Source organism: Drosophila teissieri, chromosome 3R (assembly GCF_016746235.2).
Source record: "Drosophila teissieri strain GT53w chromosome 3R, Prin_Dtei_1.1, whole genome shotgun sequence".
NCBI lineage: Eukaryota > Metazoa > Arthropoda > Insecta > Diptera > Drosophilidae > Drosophila > Drosophila teissieri.
In genome coordinates this window covers 28,244,498-28,268,155 of record NC_053032.1, presented here as the reverse complement: position 1 = coordinate 28,268,155, position 23,658 = coordinate 28,244,498, and the positions used below count along the sequence as shown (strand labels likewise).

Here is a 23,658-nt window from a genome sequence, read left to right as displayed (position 1 = left end):
TAATTGGCAGGGCGCCGCGAATGTGAATGCAATTTATTTTCCCATTGTTCGCCGTACATTTTCCCCTTGCGCTGTGTAAACAAATCGTTATCGTTTCGAAAGTGAAATGTGCTACATTTTACATTTCACGGCTTAAAAAGGTGGCAAACAAGGTTGCCCTTTTCATGCTTTCATACCATTTTAGTAAAATACGTAATCCATCTTATTTTACAATTGATTTACTTACATTCGATTTGTAAAGTTATTGAGAAATTATGACAGCTTCTTTAAGACTTTCTGAGAATTTCCCTTCTTAGCTCCTTAAAATGCTTTATTCATATGCTTTCCCTTTTCTTACACGCTTTCCCCCTTTTCAGCAGCCATTTCCTTATTGTATTCCCACCTCGGCCACTGCAATTTTCCGCTGCATTCGGGGAAAACTCCCTAAGTAGCCACCTGCAGGAACTGCGATTACAGCGGAAAACCCAAGCACTTTTCCTGCTGGCGGGTCAGTTGCCGAAAATAAAATGGCAAACGCTGAATAATAAAATGGAAATGGATGTACAATATTTGCTTTGCGTAATAAGTTTTGCTAGCTGCCAGAGGCTGTGTTCTGTTGTCCTTATACATTTCACATAATTTATGCAGATCGACGCTACGTGCAGCAGCAGTTGGGTGGCAACATTGCTGAGTTGGGGCAGCAACGTGGCTGGGTGTTTGTGGGTGGTTCTGTGGGTGTTTGTGGGTGCTTTGTGAGTGTGTTTTCCCTTTGGGTGGCCATTGTGAGGGCAGTGGAGCATTTAACATAGAAATAACAATAACAATTTAACAAATTGTCGCCATTGCTTTAGCTGCTTCGCCCTCTCGCTCGCACTCGCACTCAGCGACTGAGCGTCTGGCGGAGCAACAAAAGAAATTTACTCGCAATATATTTTACTTGGCTTCCTGCGCTGTATAAATGTATGTATGTGCATATAAATATGCATACATACGTACATATATATTTTGTGAATTATTTGCCTGCCTAAAAGTTCCTCAAATTGTTTGTGTGTGTGTGTGCGTTGGACGGAAGTGCCAGAACATTGGCAAAAAAGGGAGGGCAATGGGCGGTGGGCGGTGGAAAGTGGGCGGTGGTAAGTGGGCGGGTGAGAAGTCCGCCCACGCGACGAACGCCCCAACAGTCGACCCTTGGCACAAAAGCTGGTTAGTCAGCCAGGCGACTCCGCTGTGCATGTGTTGGTTACTGTTTCCGCGTGCATGAGTGTTGCTGTGCGTGTGTGTGTGTGTGTTTTTGACTGTGTTTGCTGGCCACACACACACACACACCCAACACCCAACAACACCCACAAAAAAGCGATGAACTCATAAAAAACTTATGAAACTAATTTTGTTTTGCTTGCTTTTGCTTTTTGCTTTTACATTTGGTTTGCGTTTCTGTTGCTGTTTCGTGTACCCGTTACAAGTGTAGCTAAGCAGGGTATGTTGTATTCGTGCATAAGTAAAAGGCAGGAAAAACCAACCGTGCCTTTGAATATATAGACATATATTTGCTAAATTCATAACTATACTACCCAGCGCTTATAAGTATGCAATACTTCATCTAAATTAACCGTGAATAATGAGTATCTGATATGACTAACGCTTAACCTCGCTCCGTTCAATATTTATATAATAATATTTAACATTTATAAAAAAAGAGGTATCCTGTAGTCGTATCGCCCGGCGACTGTAAACATTATGCTTGCCACTGGCACGGAGAGCAGAGAGTTGCCTTCGCCGTCGCCAGCGTTGTTGTCCTTTGACTATTTAACTGGCCCCGAGACATGCCAATGTGTGGGTGTCCTATAATCGCTGTGTGTGTGTATGTGTGTGTGTGTGAGTGAATGAGTGTGTCTGCGAGTGTGCGTGTGATTGTGTGTGTGTGATTGTTGGCTCATCGCTGGCTTTTGCACGGCATTTGGGCATGGCCAAGCCAAGAGCGTGTGCCAGTCAACTTTTTGTTTTGGCCATCCGCTTGACTTTAGTTTTTGCTGGCAATGAAACCGAAAATATAAAACCAATGCCCAGGCGGCAAATGAAAAATCAATATTATTGCAAATTGGCCTGCGTAGCCTGCTGTTATCCTTTCGGTGAGTGGAATGGCAGCACGGCAACTGATTCGATCCCCTGACCTCTGTCTCCTTTCGGATGCCACTGTTGCTATGCGATGTGAAAGCAAAGGAAGCAACCATGGGAAACATCCTTTGCCATCCTTTGCCATCCTTGCTGGCCAACGACGTGTCAGCTGTGTGTCCATGAGCGGAATACTAAGTGACCGATTCCTGAGCACACACACACACACACACACACACAGCCATACACACAACCATAGACACTCGTAGAAGGACTGCCACAAAAGGCGCCGTCAAGCGGAAATATTGCCATACGCTGCGTATGAGCAATGCGTAATTTTAAATACATTTATGCGCAATATTCTCGATTTATTCGCATGTGCCCCTTTTATTTTTGCTTCCTTTACTGTGTAAATCGCTACGAAATTGCATAGACGAATTTAATGATGCGTGCCGAACTGGGAATTCTGTGCACTTCGAGGTGCCTGCGATTCGATGCCTTTCGAAGCGCTCCTTTGGGACCATTTTCCTTTTATCGATCTGCTCTTTATTCCATAAGGATGACTTAAATGCGAAATGGGGTGATAAATAAATAAGTAATTATGGATATACTAAAACCTTTGCAATCTGCTAAAGCGTTTATATCAGCCCAACAGCTTATTCGTTATTTTTGGTAAATAATATTAGAACTTCATTGCTCAATGTATTAATTGATGTATTTTTACTTTAACAGATTTATGATATATTTATTAATGCTTTCAATGAAGAGCAGAAGACTTTGTGTCGTTAAATATTCATGGACTTTAAAGCAAAACTTTCTTTAAATAATTAGGCCAGTTGCAACTCCCAAAAGAATCAGTGCTAATTAATATTAAGAGTCTTAGGGGTCAGTGGTCGTTATAATCCAGGAAAAGGGTACACAGTTCCTTCTAATCTAACCATATCAGCTCATTCCACAAAACCCAAAACATTCTTGGGAAAACTTTCATTGTTTGTTTGCGAAAACGGCTGGATTTGGGCCGCAAAACTTTTTAATTAGTAAATGCCAATTAAAATGCAAAATGTAATATTATCCCTGCGTGCCCGTCTCACTACCAATTATTCTTCAATTTGCTGATTGGATTAAGATGCGAAATTGAATTAGGTTACCGCATTAACGAGCTGGCACCGAAGCGGAAATGCTATCTGTGGGGGAGGAGGGGAATGAGGGAATCTGTTTTGTGCCAATTAAAATGCTTCATAATTCATATTTCCAAATAATTCCATTAAAAGCTCAGAAAGCGACGTCTTACCGACGAGTAACGTAAACTCGATAGAGATAGAAATCGGTTTGGAGAAAAACTGCTCAAAACTTTTACAGCCAGCAATGGAATGAGATGAGTTGGGTTGGAAAATCAAGGGAAATCTGCGAAAATTCAGTGCAAAGTGAAGCGCAAAAAGCAAAAAACATGCCCCAGCTCTGAGGACACGGCGGCTGCTTTTAAGCACTTTTATGCTGATGCTGTGATTTTTTACAGCTGCCATTTCGAGGCGGCTCCGCCAACTTCAAAATGCCATGCCCTGAGATGGGACGGCAGCCCAGGATCTCCCAGTAACCGTAACCCAGTATCCCAGTATCCGAATGGAATGGAATGGGCTGCTGATGGTGCGTGCGGTCGTCCCAGCTTCGACAAGTTGCAGAAGTTGGAGGGATGTGACGCAAGTCGATGGTCGGGTCGTTAGGCAAAACGAGTTCCAACGCGACTATGCCAAATGATGTTTGACTATGGCAGCAGCTGCTCCTTCAGCTCCTCGTGCAGCAGTAGCTCCATCAATTTTTAAGGAGAAGTGGGAAGAAGGTTGGAGGCGGAGGCGGAGGGCACCGCAGCCTACGAGTGTATATATTGAATTTTGTGGTAATTACAAGTAACTCACTTGGGCTCATTGACAAGCGCGCTGAGCTCTCCTTGTAGCTCCCTTACGTTTTCCCCCCAAACATTTACCCAACCCAGAAACTGGCGCTTTGCATACTTTTGGCGCCCAAACTGCTGACTGAGTTTGTTGACTCGCCCACTCGTAATTGGCAACGCTTCACTTGGCCCCTGCCACAATGTTTGGCCCAGCAGCATTGATAATAGAAATGGGTTTAAAGTTGCCAAACAAGTTGCGAAAATATTTTCATATTTTCTTTTTGGCTCAACTTGTGAAAGCGTCACAAAAAAAAAAAAAACTTGAGCATACAGAATTTTGTGCAACAATGGGAATTTTCCAATTAAGTGTGTTTTTGCAGTCACTCAACTTTTAATATGAAGTTTTTATCAAAAATACGTCTGGCGTCTCTTAAAACTTTTTATATTAATTTCTTATAGAAATATTTTTGCCAAAATATTGTTTGCGGAATGTACGGATTATGAGCGGAGTCACCCGGTGCTTCAGCTGTCTTAACAGCGGATTAACATTTTATATATCGATGCTAATGGAACTGAACTGTATTCTTTCTTTCTCTCTTGTAATTTGCGGTCATAGCGATCAGACGTGATTTTTGTATATGAAGAAATAAATGAAGTTAAATAGTGTATATATGATTCTTATTTGCGAACCCCATTACAATGATGTCAAAGCAGTGAGGCATCACAACTATACATTGGTGGCCCATGAGGGGAACCTTGCTCATAAGAATCATAATTAATAATTGCTAAAAGCTGTTTGGCAATTTTATCTTCGTGGTCGGCTTCATCCAGATAAATCACCGTGCCTACGTTTTCTATCGCGCTCGCTCTCATCACGACAGAGCAGTATACGCAAACATTCGCGCTCGCTCTCATCACGACAGAGCTAAGTCCCGTTGCCCTTCGATTCCGTTAGATTTGCCGGAATCTCTGCCAACTCAAAAAAAACAAGACGTCAAAGAAGAACACCGATAACATACGAGCATTTGTGCATATTACATACAGTGGAGCAACGTCAGTATAAACAATGTCGAAATTTGATCAACTGGTGCGAGTTCAAACTGACCGCATTGAGTCTTTGAAGCGCTTGTTCAGTAATGTGAAAAAAGACTCGAGTGCGCGGAAAACGGAAATATATTTCGAAAAACGTTTGAATCAAATCGACGAGTTTAACAAAGAATTTCATCAGGCGCATCACACACTTATATGCATGGCAGACTACGAAGAAAGTGTGTATAAGCAACAAAATACAATCAGCCAATTCGAAGACCTGGGCATGGAAGTTTACTGTTTCGTGGCCGAAGAAAAGAAACGAATTTATCCAGGCACAGTGACGCACAACGAATCAGCTAACTCTACAATAACAACACATGTAGAGGAAGTACGGATACCACTGCCAAAATTACCAGTTCCGAAATTCTCTGGCAACTGCGCGGACTGGCCAAGTTTTCATGATGCATTTTTACGCTTAATTCACAATAATGAGCGTCTGGATAAGATTCAAAGGTTCCATTTTTTAAAGGAAGCATTACCAGTAGGCCTGGACAACGACATTCGCCAAATCGCTTTAACTGAAGCAAACTATGAAGTCGCTTGGACCACACTTCTACAACGATATAACAACCCACGAATTGTGTTCGCCAGCCATATGAACATGCTCTACAACTTACCGAATCTTTCGAAAGAAAAATCTGCTGACATACGGTCTATGGTTAGCACAGTCAACGTCTGCATTGCCGCTTGCAATACCGTCAAGGCGCCACTACAGGGAGGAGATTTTTGGTTGACTCATTATCTAACAACCAAACTACCCAAAGACACTCACACAGCTTGGGAGCATCATCTGGGCAGCAAGATTGACGTTCCTTCATACAAAGATCTGCAACAGTTCCTCAATGATCGACTTGTTACGTTAGACGCTATTGAAAGCCGTAACGCGTGCAGCGGCATGAAACAGTCAAATGAAACTTCAGACGGTACTAAACGCGTGCGTGTGCACAGCGCCCACACCAGGTCGGGTGCTTCCGCGTCCGCTTGCTATCATTGTGGCAACTTACACATACTTCGAAGATGTCCGCAATTTCTTTCAATGGATTGCTACCAACGGAAGGAAGTGGCCAGCAAGGCAAAATTGTGTCTCAATTGCCTGGGAAAATCGCACACACAAGCAAGCTGCCCCAGCAACAAGAATTGTCTTCATTGTGGTCAACGTCATCACACGATGTTACATTTTCCAGCAACACAGCCAACGCTGATACCCTCCTCGACATCATGCCAAAGTTCAGCAGCCAGTTCAGATGCCAAGCCGACTCTACAGTGCATGTCAACTACAACTTCATCTATGACTCATCGAAAGGTACTACTAGCAACAGCTCGGGTTGTACTCAGTAACACACAGACAGGATGCCAGGCCACGGTAAACGCGCTTCTTGACCAAGGATCGGAAGCAACTATCATTTCGGAGCATGCTGTACAGTCTCTCCAGCTCTCCCGAAGCACAACTCGCACTTCAATCACCGGAGTCGGTCAAGATTCAGGACGACGCTGCAAATTCATCGTAAGTTGTTCGGTGCAAACAGCAACTAACCCAAATTTCTCGTTAAAGGTCGACGATGCTTATGTTTTGAACACGTTGACATCACACATGCCAAGTCAAAGTTTTCCAGCAGGAAACTGGAGTCATATCCATGGTCTCATGCTCGCAGACCCCTATTATTATAGATCCAAGCGAATCGATATCATTTTTGGAGCCGACCTTATGGCACAACTCTTGTTACCTGGAACTAAGATTGGCTTGCCAAACGAACCCATAGCGCAGAATACTCAACTCGGATGGGTTCTGTTAGGCAATGTTGGCAACACGCATATTACACGCCACATTCGATGTAATCATGCCATAATAAACTCCGAAGAGCTGCTTAAGGTATTTTGCGAGGTAGAATCAGTTCCAGAACGCCCAAAGCTCTCCAAAGAAGATCAATGGTGCGAGTCTTTCTTTAAGCAGACCCATCAACGTCAACCAGACGGCAGTTATCAAGTCCGTTTGCCATTCAAGAGGAACTTTGACCCCAGTATGACGCTCGGAAAATCTCATCAGATCGCCCTGAACAGATATCTTCAACTCGAAAGGCGCCTTCAAAGGGACCCAGACAAATGGATCAGATACTGCAAAGGAATTGAAGAATATTTTCAACTAGGTCAAATCACGTTGGCAGAGACGAGCGAAAACTCAACCATAACCACGGATTCCTACGGTCGGCATGTTGCATCATGCGTGCTACCACATCATGCAGTTTTCAAAGAAGAAAGCCTCACCACAAAACAACGTATCGTTTTTGACGCATCGGCCCGGACCTCAAATGGCAGATCGTTAAACGATGTACTATGTGTAGGTCCCACGCTGCAAAATGATCTGCCAGCCGTTCTCTTGAATTGGAGACAATATCAGTTTGTTTTCACTGCCGATATACAACGAATGTATCGCTGTATCAATGTCCACCCTGATGACACGCAGTACCAGAGGATTTTATGGCGGGCGGCGGATGGAGTCATCAAACAGCATTGCTTAACTACCGTCACGTTTGGAACAGCGTCTGCACCTTATACAGCTATAAGAGTCATCCATCAAATAGCTGAAGACACACAGACAAAATATCCTATGGCATCCAACGTTCTCAAAAATGAGATATATGTCGACGACATTCTCTCAGGCGATCATTCACAAGAGGCAGCAATACGGAAAAGTTTGCAAACTATGCTAGCTTTAAAATCCTCTGGCATGGAGCTACGAAAATGGGCTAGTAATGACCAGGATCTGATGGCAACGATACCTCTCGAGCATCGATGCAAGCAGACATCCCTCAGTTGGGACAATGCGGACACCATCAAAACACTGGGTATGTACTGGTTGCCCAAGCAAGATTGCTTCACTTATAAATTACTAGCAAATACTCCAGCCGGTATAACAAAACGAGAAATCCTATCGACCATAGCACGTTTATTTGATCCTCTTGGATTAATCGCTCCAGTTGTAATTTCAGCAAAGATTATATTGAAAGAAATCACACTAGCGAAGCAATATCGCGAGGACGGATCGAGTACATCACTGGATTGGGATGAGCCAGTTCCCAACACCATTGCCGTCAAATGGCAACAATTTCGACAGCAACTAATGAAGGTTAAGACGATCAAAATACCACGCAGCGTCAAATTTACGCCACTATTTAGTAGTGAGATACAACTGCACACCTTTTGCGATGGATCCTCCAGTGCTTACGCAGCAGCAGTGTATGCACGCACCCAACAGTCTGATGGGACTTTCTATACAACGCTCATCGTCGCAAAATCAAAAATTTCGCCAACCAAGCCGTTAACAATACCGCGCACTGAGCTATGCGGTGCAGTATTAGCTACCAAACTCACCAAATGGGTGCTGGAGAATAACCGATGGACCAATGCACATATATCTACCTTTTACTGGACCGATGCTACCATTGTTCTGCACTGGATTAAAGGAGACATTACTAGGTGGAAAACGTTTGTAGCCAACCGAGTGTCTTACATTCTCGACCACACCTCAGCGGCTCAGTGGCACCACATAGACACATCGGAAAACCCAGCAGATTGCGCAACCAGAGGCTTACCACCGAGCCAAATACCTGATATTTGGTGGCATGGCCCATCCTGGCTATGCAAACCACACAATATTTGGCCAAACACGCAATCACAATTGCTCAATCCAGAAGAACGGGATCTGGAGGCCAAATCCATAAAAATTAGAGCCTTCACTACCTTGTCAGACACAAAGGATTCTATTATTGACCGATTCTCGTCGTATACAAAACTGCTACGTGTCACGGCATACATGTTACGATTCTGCCACAATGCTCATGCTCGAGCACAACGAAGTCACGGATCACTCTCTCCTGACGAGCTGGATGAGGCCCTGTGCTGCATAGCTCGCCTTGCACAATCCGATACATTTCACGCCGACATCCAAGCGCTTAAAAGGAACAAGCCGTTACCACCCCGTAGCACACTTTCAAATCTTACACCGTTTCTTGACAACAATATCTTGAGGATTCGTGGCCGTCTCAAGCATTCAAATCTCTCTTTTTCTCGAAAACATCCAATTATATTACCTCATTGTCACCTATTTACAGATTTGGTAATTCAACACTCTCATCAGCTCACTCTACATGGCGGCGCTCAATTAACACTGGCTCACATACGCTACAAATTCTGGATTCCCAGAGGCAGACAAGCAGTCAGGCGAATCATCCGGAAATGCGTCACATGTTTTAAGGTAGCTCCAGTCGTAGCGAAGCAATTGATGGGTGACTTGCCATTACATCGAGTCAACCCCCCAACTCGTCCGTTCATTACAACAGGAGTTGACTACACTGGTGCGATTGAACTTCAAGCCGCGCGTGTACGAGGATCAACCACCTACAAAGGCTATGTAGCCATTTTTATATGCTTAGCAACCAAGGCGGTCCACTTGGAAGCCGTCACTGGACTTTCAACAGAGCACTTCCTGCAAGCATTTACGCGATTCACCGGACGTCGAGGACAAGTTCAACATATGTATAGTGATAACGGCACAAATTTTGTTGGCGCGAGTACATCGCTTAACCAGCCCATCACTTGCAAGGCAGCCCTAAACGAATCGACATGTCAACATGGGACAAGGTGGCATTTCACACCTCCATATTCTCCCAATTTTGGTGGCATCTGGGAGGCAAACGTGAAAGCAATGAAGCATCATCTTAAACGGATCGTCGGCAGCCACAAGCAGACGTATGAGGAGCTTACTACAGTTTTGATCAGGATTGAAGCATGTTTGAACTCACGTCCACTTTGCCCGCTAACCGCCGACCCTGACGATTTAGAAGTACTAACTCCAGCACATTTCTTAATTGGTGACGCACTACTGGCACCGCCACAAGGTCGGCCGAATAATAAGCCTTTGCGTGAACTATTTCTCGCACAACAACACATGACGCGACAATTCTGGTCTCAATGGTCTCGTGATTGGTTATCACACTTGCAAACTCGGCCAAAGTGGTGCCAAATCAAAGATAATCTTAGCATCAACGACTTAGTCATTATAAAGGATGATAATCTACCACCAGCTAAATGGACTATAGGCCGAGTCGTCGAACTGCACCCTGGATCGGACTCGCTAGTCAGAGTGGTTACATTAAAGACGAAATCTGGCATTCAAAAGAGGTCAATCACAAAGCTTTGTCCACTTCCGATTTCAACATAATTATGATCAACACACGGATCAAGAATCACAAGGAGCCTTCATGCTGGACGACGCATTGGCGGGCGGCATGTACGGATTATGAGCGGAGTCACCCGGTGCTTCAGCTGTCTTAACAGCGGATTAACATTTTATATATCGATGCTAATGGAACTGAACTGTATTCTTTCTTTCTCTCTTGTAATTTGCGGTCATAGCGATCAGACGTGATTTTTGTATATGAAGAAATAAATGAAGTTAAATAGTGTATATATGATTCTTATTTGCGAACCCCATTACAATGATGTCAAAGCAGTGAGGCATCACAACTATACACGGAATTTGATATAGATTATTTAAAAAGCATTTTACCATGGACGATAGAAATCAATTTGAATGGCACAGTCTACGAGTATATGAACTTTGGCTTAGCCGAATGAAATTAGAGCCAACTTAAATGCGCCTGCCCGCTGAAAATGCACAAAAGATGCAACATGACACAGTCGGCACATAATCCTTTAATGAATCCCGTCCTTTGTCCGCCCAACCGCTGTTCCTAAGCTCTATTATGTCCTTCGTCCCGAGCTTACCAGTTGGTACCAGTTTGCCCAAGACTCCAGAGAAGTAAGCCGCAATAATTGAGATAAAAATGTGCAATTAGTGCGGAGTACGCGTTGGCTTCGCAGCTTTGGCTGCGGGGATTTTACGCAATTTACGTGGCCAGCGGAGCTCAGCGGGAAAAGCGGGGAAAGCGGGGAAATGGGAAAACCAACCAGGATGCAAGAGGTGCGCCTTGGCTTTCTGCCATTTCTGTTGTGTGGTTTGCCCATCAAAAATAAAAGCGAGTGGCGAGAGAGTTTCGCCTTAAACGCCGCATTAGCACCAGTCCACACGGGTTTTAAGGTGTGGTGGTGGTGCTGGTGGTGGTGCTAGTGGTGCTGGTGGTGGTGTTGGTGGTGCTGGTGGTGGTGTTGCTGCTGCTGGAAATGGCGGAAAATGGCATGGGAAAAGCTGACGCTTTGACTGCTCTGCGCTGCAGGCTGCAGAATTTCCCGCAACTTTTTGGGAGAAGCCGCCCGTTTGGGGAAACCCCCGACGATACCGAACCCAAACTAAAAACCCAAGCTCTGCGGTGCAACTCTGGTTTGCCCTCTGACCCGTGCGTTGTTCCGAGGGCGATTGTGTGTTGCTTGTTGTTTTATTTATTTGCCGCTTGGTATAATCTCAATCGCAGCACTGGCGCAAGGACATGCTCTATTGCAGGAAGCAAAGAAAATACAGAAAATACAGAAAACAACAGGAAAAAGCAGAGAAACAAACAGAAAAAACACGGAACACAGAACGGGGGCCAAATAAATATAATAAAATAAAAGGACACCCTCGGGGGTCGAACAGCAACGGCAGCAGCGGTTATGGAAATAAATATTTGTTAATGTTTTATTCACTCAACTGTTATGGCACATTCGTTTCGGAAATATTTCACATTTGCTCTTTACACTCACCCACTCCCTCCCACAACAGCTGGCCATTAAGGCCCCAAATAAAAGCTTAAAGGATATGGGGTAGTGCATATAAGTTATGGCCACATATGCAATTGCGATTTAAATTTGAGGCAGAGAATCCATGGAGTTCATAACTAAAATGTGTAATCCATTTGAAAGCGCTTGTTGTCATCGCGGTGCTCTGTGCGCGCCAAACAATGGCAATCCAATTAAAATGCAAACTTGATTCCAATCAACACATTTCAATAATCGCATTACGCATACGCCGCGTTGTCGCGCACAGCCAAAGCAGCGAATTCGATTTAACAATTAAGCGGGTTGCACACTGACTGAGGTCTGGAGTGCGGAGTGCGGAGTGCGGAGTACGGAGTGCGCGGCGTGTCACGGAATGATTTCATTAGCCAAGTGGAACGGGGGGCGTCACCAAAAACCACCGACAGTCACAAAACCAAAAACCGAATACCGACTACCGAAAATCAGAAATCGAAACGAAACTCGAAATCAATGCAAATGGCAAATAAATCATTTCGATCGACCCTTTAACGAACATGGCCCAAAATTAAAGCCAGCCTCAAATGATGGCCTCTTGGGCCGCCACTCCACGTGACCACGTGCAATCCGATTGAATCTGAATCTGATATTCAGCCCTCAAGTGGAAATCATATTAAGGGGCAAGAAATGTGCGAAAAATTGAGAGTGCCTGCTGATTGAGTTGTGAGCGGAAATTAATCAACGGAAACTAAATTTCTGGGCGTTCTCACGTTTTTCTTTTTGCAGAGTGAAAAATGCAGGCAAACCGAAATTTGGAATTCATTACTCATATAGTGAGCCGCATTATTTTTAAAAAGGATTCTGATTGATTTTTTGCAGTTGCCTCTATTATTCTCCCACATCTGATAGATATTTTATATTTATTTTGAAAAAAAATTAGTTGTTTTTTTGCCACATTGATTGCATTTACACTGGCAAATGGAAAGCACCCATCACACGCCATCGAACATAAAAATGTTTATTTGCATAAATCCTTTCGGCCAGTTGCGAGTTTTCTATTCCCTGGCCAGCGGACTGGCCTTTATTTATGGCCAACGGGCTAGACATCACGTAGCACTGGTTTGATTAATGGCAGCATCTTCATCAGCTTGCTTTGGCCCACTGAGAAATGTCCGAAATGAAAAGCAGGCCAACTTTACACAACATTCGCTGGCCGAAAAGTTTGCCGGGACACAAGGGCAGATGATGAATAGTCGGTGCTTTCCGCCCGGGCTACTTAATATCGTTGGCCAATACAAATGTTGCGGCCCTCCTCCCACTTTATTTGAGTTTGAATTCTTGTTGTAGTTCGCCTGTTCCGATTGCGAGTTCCAATTGCAAGTTGGCAATTGAATTGGGCCACGCCCGCGCAAATGACAAAACAAAAGTTAGCAACGCCCCACTTGTTTTTGGCTTCAAAAATGCAGCCCCGACTTTTGTTTAACTTTCGGGCTTGAGTGGGTGTCAGCGAATTGATTTGAAATGTCAGCCAGCGTGGTGACCTATACAGCAATGGCTGTCATTGGTTGTGTTCAAGGTGGCCCCACGATGCATATAGTATATGGTATATATACAGCAGGACGAAGGACATGCTCAACAAGTATCCAAAGCACAATGTATCTGCAGTTGCAGTGCCTTGACACACAAAACTTTGTGCCTCGTCCATGAGGCAGTCACGTGCCACCAGCAGCACCGCAAGGAAAAAGCCTAACCGAATATTCATTCTAGTTGGGAGCTTTATGCAAATGTACCCCCCAGCCACACGTTTCCAATTGGAGGAAGGGCGACGGCGAGTGGAAGTGGAAGTGGGAGTGGGAGTGCGAGGGGCGGCTAAGCACTTCTCAAATCGTGAGCGACCTCGACGCACCACATTTTACCATCAACTCAGACGACGAGGACAAGCGCTCGGCGCTTTCATTTGCATTTAAAGTGCTGCCATATGGCCGGCAGTATAGCAATATCATCGGTGGGAAAGACAACACCGATGTGTATACACCACCCACACACCCACTTATCCACCCATCCACCCACCACCCACCACCCACTGCGTGCGAGAAACGGAGAAACGTGCCCGGGCATATAGAGGATGTTCAAAAATTTAAATACCCAATGTACATACAGATGTACGCAAATGTTTTCCAATGCACTTTTTCAGTTTTCAAATTTGCCTGCCTCTGTCACTTGGTTGTTGTTTTTGGTCTTCAAGCACACACATGGAAAAATATAATTGTTATTCAAGGATTAACAATTTTTGTTTTATTTCAATTAAATGTTTGCTTTTTGCCTGCCAAAGACACTTTGCGCAATGATAAATGTATCATTTTGAATGCACACTCGTTCAAACGAAAATGCTATAAATAATATTAAAATTGTTGAATATGCATTTTGAAGTAGACTTTCTCAAGCTCTTGCGATCATTGAAATAACTGGATTTCATCAGTTTAAGTTTTCACAGACGAGTGAAAAGCGGTCAGCGTGCCAAACTGAATTTCAAATTTCAAAACGGTTTGCTTTGCTGCCAAGCTGCAAAGATTTCCCAGTCAAAAGCGGCGCCAAAAACCCAAAAGTGGTTGCTCCTCCGCTCCAAGCCGACAGCCAAAGCTCGTGTCCTCCCAAAAATGTAACTAATGAGATTTTAAGTTTCTCCCAGTTCCCAGTTCCACCTCCACTCGACACTTGTCAGTTTTGTGTGGGTGCTTCGGGTATTCCGGGTGTTTTGGGTGTTTTGGGTGTTCTGGGTGTTGTGAGTGTTTTGGGTGTCGACGTTTGTGTTTACTTGTCGCCTGCAGGCGGCGGATTTGTATGGAAGCCGAGATTCTGGCTCCGACCCAGGTGCCGGAGTCCAAAGTGCCGAGCCCGCAGCATTCTGACCTCTAAGCTGGCGCCCTCACTTTCGCACTTCCCGCCGGAAATCTGCTCGCCTGCCAGTTGTATCTGTATCTCTGTATTTGTATCTGTGCACTGAAGGAAATGTATGTCATTAAAAAATAGAAATATTTCAAATTGAAGCATTCTATGATTGAACGAGAATTATAATTTAAACACAATAAATTGTGTACAATTTCAGGTTATTTATATTTTAGATACTGATAAAATGTTAATACAGATCGGAGAACTATTTTTTGCACATCTTGAAAAAGATTATTTATTGTTTATTTAATCTTGATAATCTTTCCTTACATTTTGAGTAAAAACCATTGATTTGCTGTGCATTTTGCTGAGTGTACCGCCGCTCGTTGTTGTTTTCACGCGTCCGAGGCTGCTGGCCTTGCAGCGCCTGCGACTTGTTAGCCAAGTTTGTGGGACTTTTGGCCAAATGAAATTTTAATGTACCGTGTTTCGGGTTGAATTTGGCCAGCCTATCCCCCAGTCGCCTGGCAGGCGTGGCGCGTGTAATTTAATTTACACCGAGCATTCAGCAGGCCGCAGTGTCAGTGTCGCATTTTCAAATTAAATACGTTGGAAGTTTTGCAGTCCTGTTATCCTAAGGACACCGGCACTCCCAGGCCCACCTGCACACACACACACCTGTTTGACCTGGTTTTTTTTTTTGCAGATTTTCTTGGCCAAGTGCTGCCGTTGGCCATTGCTCACTGCCAGTTGGCATTTACATTTACATTGCTTGTTGTCGCTTCCCTGTAATATGCTTCCTTTGGCCCCAAGGATTCGCCCAGTTGGGCGGCAGTTAATTGCATAAAGTTGTGGAGTTTCTCTGACGAGATCTGCTCCCTACTTTGGCTCTTATTTCAAATGAGTTCCTGGCCAAATCAAAACTTTGGCAAGTTTTGAGCTCTTGCGGGCAGGGAAAAGGAAACCTCATAGTTTCAGTCAACTGCAAACGTTTGCCGGTCGCAAAAAGTTGAACGCAATGGGCATATGTTTGCAATCGATGGCAATCATAAATTCAATGGAAAAGTTCAAGTTTTACATGCTACAAAGTGACACAAAGCAACCGACAGATAACCGCAGGCACTTTTCCAGCTTTTCATGGTTTTTATGACTCTCGAAACTAATTTCATGTTAAATGCAATTGAAAAAGCTTTTTAATTGCATTGGCATCCTTTATATTTTCAATTGCAGCTGCCATTGCAGTACAGTTGCAGTACAGAGCACAACAATTTGTGCTCGAATTTGTTGCACTTTTAATTGGAACACAGTTTCAACAGCTTGGCAACAATTTGCACACTTTCCATGTTCCATGTTCCATGTCATTTGGCCCCCATCTCTGCCCCATTTTGATGCTCCCCTAATGCAACTGCATCCGCTCCCTTTTTTTGATGCTGATGAATGGTCAGCAGCAGATGGTGTCCGTCTCCTGGCTTTTAACCCATGCCAAACTTGGAGAACTTCGCAGCTTTTGCACTTTGCAAAGGGCGTTAATGGTGTCCACTTGCAACTCCATTTTGCGCGTACTTTAAGGGAAAGTTGAGTGCAGGGCAAAACAATAAAGGAGTTCATTGGATTTAAGGGGAAATAAATATTGCGACTTTTAAATAAAATTCCCTTTTGTGGATGGAAAATGTTAAGTTTAAAATTAATTAAATTTACCTCCATTTTTGGAAAGTTATGCTCCTTTTCTTCTAATTTTCACTTTAGATGTAGCTTAATGTGGCATCTAATTTGGCCAACTAACTTATTCATAAAGCCCTTATCCATATGTAAAATGTTTTGTTTGAGGCAACTACTGGTCAGTTGAAGCTGGGAAAACTGCTTCTTAATCTCTTAAAAAAATATGCATTTTTCGAATTCAATGTTTTAAGCTTCTCGTTTTAATTATGACCCTTAAGCGCATTTCGAGGAGTTGCCAACACTCGAAAGTTTCCGTAATATCTTTTAGTTTCCGCCCGTTTTTGTTTATTTTTGCTCCGAGCCAAACTTGCAGCAACTATTTTGAACTTTCTATGAAGTGACCAGTGCCAGTGGGTGTGGCAGTATGAATTTAAGTATGTAGGTCTGGGGATTTATTAAAGACAAGGTAGTACAGCTTCCGCTCGAGAAATGAGATTTTTATTTCGCTTAATGTGAGCGGGAGATGTGAATGTGAGATGGCGGGTGCGGACAGAGAGTGAGCACAAAGAAAACTAAAGTAGAGCGCCAATAAAGCGAACAGACAGAGCACAGTGGGGGCCATAAGTACGCGTATAAATTACATTTGAAATAGTAAGCGAAAAGGCGATTGTTTCGCATTGCTGTGCTTTGTCTCGTTACCAATCCCAATTCCATTCCATCCAAGGAACCCAATCTCCATCCACATCCACATCCGTTTCCGCAGCGCAGGGCTTGTCGCATGGAAATCCCCTAAATACAATAAATTTCACATTTCATTTAATTCCATTTCATTTACAATGCGAAACCGAATCCGCAACAAGCAAACAAAGGAGCTCCAATCCAGTGGGTGCCCATGATAAAGAAGCCCAACCAGCAACCGCCAACGCAGCCAGCCAGCAAAAAGGGGTGGGGAAAAGCGGAAAAATGAGGGAAAACTGAGGAAAACTGAGGGCAGCTGAGGAAAACTCAGTTGGAGAAGCAGTCGTAGGTCTTGGGGTCAAGCAATGAAAGAATTGCGGAAAACAGAAAATATGTACAAGTGTACATGGCAGTGTGTTTAATAAATAAGTGTAGCAATTGAACCGAATAAATGAAATCAGGACTCAGGAGCATTCACTTTCCTGGCTGAGGAAATACAGGTGCATACGAATGAGTTCGCATTTAAGGCGAAACATTTTCGCAATAATATTTATAAAAGTTCTGCCATAATCTTAAGCCTTTGTTTATAAATAAACACAAAAGCTGTACAGCACTATCTCTCACTTTGAGATAAACACATAGATATAATCAAATATCAGCTGAAATGAAAGGATTGGCAGAAGTGGACTGAATTTTCTAAATTACCCAGCTTGGCTTAACATTTGTGCTCAGCTGGGGAAACGAGTTCCAGGACAATGCAATGCAATTAGTGAAACACGGATGACTGATGGTGAGACTGGGATTAGTTTTCCTTGTTTGTGCGGCTCAACGTGTTGCAAGGAGCAAGTGCAGCAGTTGTCTGCCTGCACACGGTGCGATAAAGTTTTCGGCTTTTCCCTTTTCCAACTTACCTATTTTCCGATGTTTTTCCCCCACTTTCCCCCCTCGCGTTGTGTCCTTAAACTTTTTATGCTGGAGGGTACTTTTTTTCAGGGCTATACCATAAGTCTCCGGGATGTTAAAGTTATTTGGAGGATAGCTGATACATGAAATGCAATCGCAAAGGGGTTAGAATGAAGTAGTCAGTTTTATCTCTTACTTAAAGGTATCAAAACAGAACAACCAGCTTCTTATTAACTGAACTTACAAATAATATTTATAAATTCCCAGTTTAAGTCATATACCAAGCTAAACCGATTGTTTTCTTCCCTTTACAGTGATACTTCGATATCGACGCGAGTGGATATGCTCACGCCTGCTATTGAAGTCTACAAGCCGCCCCTCTGACACAAGGACGACACTGTGGAGAGCAATTTAGGGAATCCCTCGACGAGTAGCGACTTCTAGCAGAACCTGATACCAAGTCCTGCGGAACTAGCCAAGGATAATCTATTTGTTCTTCCAACATAGTGTCGGCCCCCAGCGAACCTCGAACTTCGAATGGAGATGATAGATGATAGATGGTAGATGATAGATGATAGACGGGTGATGGCCAAAAAACTGGAGACACGACGACCGAAACTATCAGTGGTTTTAGTGCAACTAGGCGAGCAGAAGTGAATCAGATTAATGAGAGACACAAACAAACGGACACGGACACAGACACACATAAATTAATAATTGATCCAACTGAATAATTCCTAAGATTGATTAAATTTAGTTACTTTTTAGCGTAAATGATTTTTAAACCAGCCGACGCAGGAGGTGCAAACCAACAGAAGTGTTAATCGGTTCATGAAATAGAACGAAGTCTAGTCTTAAGCTGTGGCAGTGGCAGTGGCAAGTGGCAAGTGTATTTGTATCTCTAGCCGCCTATGCAACATACGAGTATATGTATGTATATGTGTCTGTGCGAATAATCCACATAGTAGGAGTATATGCGAAATTTGGCAATGTGTAAATTTAGTTAAAAGTGACGAATCATCACGGATGTAAAACAATGGCTAAATAAGAGCAACAAAAACACCTAAACAGAAAATGCAATGAATAATTTTTGTACTGCTGAATGAGAAACCAAGTGGAAAAACCGAACATTAACGTTAAGTGTACAATTTTGCATTAGGTAATGAATAAGTTTGTAATGCATTAGTAATTAAATACAATAAAATGTTCAGCTAATCACATGGAAAGCAAAAGCAAACCCAAAACTACAAATGCAAGCAACAAAAACGAAGTTACGAAATTACGAATATGCAATTGGAAATATGTGTATTTAAATGGAAATTCGGCCAGCGGCAAAATAAAAAAACATTTTACGCTTCGTTTAATCGCTCCACACAAATGTAGACACATGCCACGCCTCATTTTATATAGAATCCGCCCACATAACACCCCCCACCCCACACACACACACACACACCCCCCTCCCCGAACATCAATCGCTTTTGGTTTGCGCAGTAGAAATCGGGTTGCAAAGTAGTTCGTCTTAGACGACACGCGTATGCCCTTCACGAAGTGCCCCAAGTTGAGAGAATTTGGTCAAATTTCAATCGAGAAATTTCTCTTAGTTGCATCACTCAATGTTTTTGATGTTTCTTTTTTTTTGTTGGTCAAGAAAATCAATCGAATCTTTGTTGTGTAGTAATGGTTAAAATGTTTAAAATGGATAATTCAATAATGAACGTTTTTTGACTGTGATCATTTGAATGGGATGTAGTGAAATATGATATTATTGAGTATTGTTGTTGACAACAAAAAATTACGAAAAGCAATTAACTTCTCGGTCATGATTCAATCACCCACCATCAATCATCAATCATCAATCCACCAGCACGCCGCAGCACATTTCGCCTAGAAGTTTCTATACAATTCCCCATCAATTAGTGTAGTGTAGTTAGATCACCCACCCACTTGGCATTATGGCATTAGATTCTCTTTAATTTCGAGGCTAATCACACACACACAAACTAACACACACACTAACACACACCCCATCGTGCTTGACAATATTTAATTTCTAAAGGGAGTTTTTCAATCATCAATCCATCCCAAGGACATTGACATGCTGCGCCCAATTTGTAACTAAACCCGCTTATTCTGTTCCACATTGAGATACAGAGGCTTTGACAAAAGGACGAAAAGGACGAAGAGGACGAGAGTGAAGGAGACATTAGGGGATATTGAATGTTAACATTTATTTGTATAAGCTGCAGAAACATTGTTGGATTTAGAGGAACCTGCATAGTTTTTTGATATTCATGTAGATACATGTAAATGCCACTCACTAAACTTAAGAGAGAATGAGGAGAGTAAAACGCTACCGATGGCATCAAGGATAATTGCATTATATTTGTAATATCAAACTGTTCATAGTTAAGACGAGCCTAGCCACAGGATAACAATTGAAAAACAGAAACAGAACACACAAATAACAACAAATGTATATAAGCTGACTAGAAAATTGGTAATGGAAACTTTTGAAACCAAAACAAAAAACAAAAAAAATGAAAAAGAAAACCAAACGAACTCAAAGAAGCTACAACAAAGTGCATATAATTTTGATAGTTAAGCTAATTTTAATACATTTTTTAAGATACAGCAAGAGGGCAAAGGTACTACGATACGATAGGGAAACCAACAAATAGGAAAATTCAAACCAAATGAGGAGAAGCCGTGAAAATTATTCCATTTTTACACACCCTCAACAATTGGGGGTCTCGTTAAATTGGTTTTGTTGTTAACAGTAAATAATGCAATAAACATTCGCGTATTTCTTACTATTATTGTTATTATCATTGTTGTTATAATGGAAATTTGAATTCGAGTTGTGCACACTGTTTTTTTATACACCGCAAATTGGCTTAGTCAGTGCAAGGAAAATTCGTTTTTTTATAAATTCGATCAACTTAAGAGCATGTCTGGCATTTTAAGGCCAATGACGCCACACCACACACGCATTGAACAATTGACATTAATTTATACACATATAACGACGAGAGAAATAATGGAAAATAATAGAACTAGAACGCATATTGAATAATAAATGAGACATACATATTATTGAAAGAAATTAAAAACGAACATTACAAAACCGATTCCAATCCTGGCGTTTTCATTTGTACCTAAAAAAGCATTGATGACTCCAAGGACCTCCATCCAAAATCACCAGGCGGCAGAGATTATCCGTTGCCATCGTCCGTCATTCCAGGCCGCTGGTTATCCGCAAATGCAAAATGAGTTCAGGGAAGGAACCACCCAACCATCGACTTCACAATGGAGGTGGTATAAGGTGGTGCTATTGGGTGGTGCTATTGGGTGGTGCTATTGGGTGGTGGTATTGCGTGGTGCTATTGGGTGGTGCTGTTGGGTGGTGAAGGATGGTGAGCTGTTTGGCGACGCAGTCGCGAGTTCGCCTCTATCGACAACAAAATGAAATGAAGTGAAATGAAATCAAAGGCATCCATCGCTGGTGGAGGCACCAGAAGCCAACGCATAGGGGCACACACGTGCACCATGGCGGCTCAGGGGGTTTGGAGCTGGAAAGGTGACGTACACTGGGCGAAAACACTGGAGTCTGAATATGCAAGAATATATTATTACTCCGAAAGTCTCAGCGAAACTATTCAAATGCACCAACAGTTTTTACTGCATATCCTAAACTCCTTTTTGCGCAATTTAAAATGTTTCAGCAGAGAATTCGCAGTTACTTTCTTACTTTCCATAATTCAGAGATAAAGTTTTGAGAACTTATTCCAACCAGTAAATCCTTCGCTCGCAGAATTTTGTTTCCGTGCTAATTTCCCCGCCTTACGGGAAAGTTCATCCGCACATCCTTGCCACCAGATGATGTTTACACTTGAGCTGCAGCATTGGCAAACACAATCTACATGCCACAACCCCTCGTCAGCCGCACCCCTTTTGATTTTCCCACGTTTGGTGCGTTTCTTGTGTTCGCGTATGGGGAAAAGAAACTGCCGTGGTTTCTGCCAGGACCCAGAAAACCAGGACCCAGGAAGCAGAATCCAGAATCCAGCAAACAGCAGCCACAGCGTTCGATTCAAGTTGTTTGCCCTCCGCAACCCGAAAACTGAGTTAGTCCAACTTTGCGGTCGTTCTCTGTGCCGGAATACTATGCACATTCCGTGGGAAAAAGTTTGGGGGCAGAACGATGGAACGATGTCATAACCGTAAGCCCCAGTTGATCCTTCATCGATTAGTGTGGCAGGAAGCGAGTGCCCCACACCGGATGCTCGTCCGCAAATCCTGCCACAAAGTTGCGAGCACAAATCGCTACAAGAACGCAGTGCCTCGGGCTACGCGTTTCCTCAACAGGTAACTAGTAGCCATGGGAAAGTCTTTCCAATATCTTCATACACGGGGGTACTTCAAATATCGAAACTAATAGTCTAGGTATATCAAAAGTATATCAAATATATATATATATTTAAAAAATATTACTTTTTTTACAGGTAACTAAAGAAAAGATTTCATAAAAGTTAAGTAAGTTAAATAATTTGTGTATTTATATTTTTTCTACTTTATTTGAGTTAAACTATATGTATGTTGGTAATATTAAAAACAGATCTCAGCTATTTACATTTTCACATGAAGACATTGTACCCCTACCACCACTGTAAACATCCCGGCGATTGATGGCTCGAAAATGCGCAAAACAAGGGGAGCAAAGGAAGGGCTCCACTCTCCACTTGGAGGAGCAATTGAGAGAACAACGAGCTTAACAAGCTGCCAGAGCTCCGGGCGCGCTTTTTGTTTCCGTCTGTCCTGGCTGCTCCTCCTCCTCCTCCACCTGCCCCTGCTCCTCATCCTGCTCCTCCTGCTCTGATGTGGAGGAGGAGCAAAGCGGCAGGTAGTTGGCACTTCAATTGAACACATTAATGTGTCACTTTCGTCGGATCCCGGAGCGAGTTTCGGTGCGTTGGCAATGCCATAAATCAACACCCCGGCCATCGCCATGGAGAGCTATCGATTAGCCGGGCTCCAACCTTCGGATTGGAGGCGTCAGGCGGCAAAAGGGGAGGCACGAGGATTTGGGGCAGGCGGATGGAGCCATGAGGCGTGCTGCTGCAGCGGTGAGTGCGACCACCAAATACCTGGACAGGTAGCACTCCTCGCACCGTGGCCCTCACATTTATGAACTTGACTTTCGGTTAGCTAACAGCCATCAACCATCAGCCATCAGCCATCTAGAAGTCCCCCTCTCAGTGCCCTCGTCATGGGTTCCGGCCAGACACGAAGAGGGGTATGAAAAGGTTCGCATGACTGCAGGAAATTACCATAATTTCAATTTAAGAAATTAAACGAATTCCGTTCTGAGCTGCAGAAAAGAGAGCAGCTAAACGACCGCCAAAAGAGTTAAGGCTTAAGGAGTCCTTGCAGATTTTTACAGCTGATACACCTGACAAAGTGGGTGGAATACTACTTCCTTGTGGGGGTGAACTTTTCTATTTCAATTACTCAATGGGGCTTTTAAGGAATTGTTATGTACACTTTATATATATACTATTATATATATCATATATACTACTATATACATATATCACTAAGATCCCTGTGAAAACTAATAGCATGCTAAAATGTTTTGTAACGGTCGAGAAAGTTTTTGATTTAAATTCAATAACAGTTGCCACTTTTTCTCCAATAAGAAGTCTTTGTGAAGTTGTAAACCCTATTAAAGGGTTTCCATCTATCCAACTTTTTTGAGGTTAAACATCAAA

At 43.1% G+C, this 23,658-nt stretch overlaps 1 protein-coding gene across 3 annotated transcripts in view; it reads left to right on the top strand.

Annotated features, from left to right (window-relative positions):
• The window catches only part of LOC122620522 (protein tipE), a 41,558-nt gene extending 20,540 nt beyond the window's left edge, over positions 1–21,018 (top strand). For all 3 annotated transcript variants that reach the window (XR_006326136.1, XR_006326138.1, XM_043798021.1), the window contains one exon: positions 18,202–21,018. Coding sequence is in view for 1 of the 3 variants with exons in the window: in XM_043798021.1 (XP_043653956.1) it covers positions 18,202–18,271 (70 nt within the window). In the remaining 2 variants the exon portion in view is untranslated. The remainder of the gene's footprint in view (positions 1–18,201) is intronic.
• Positions 21,019–23,658: the final 2,640 nt, after the last annotated feature.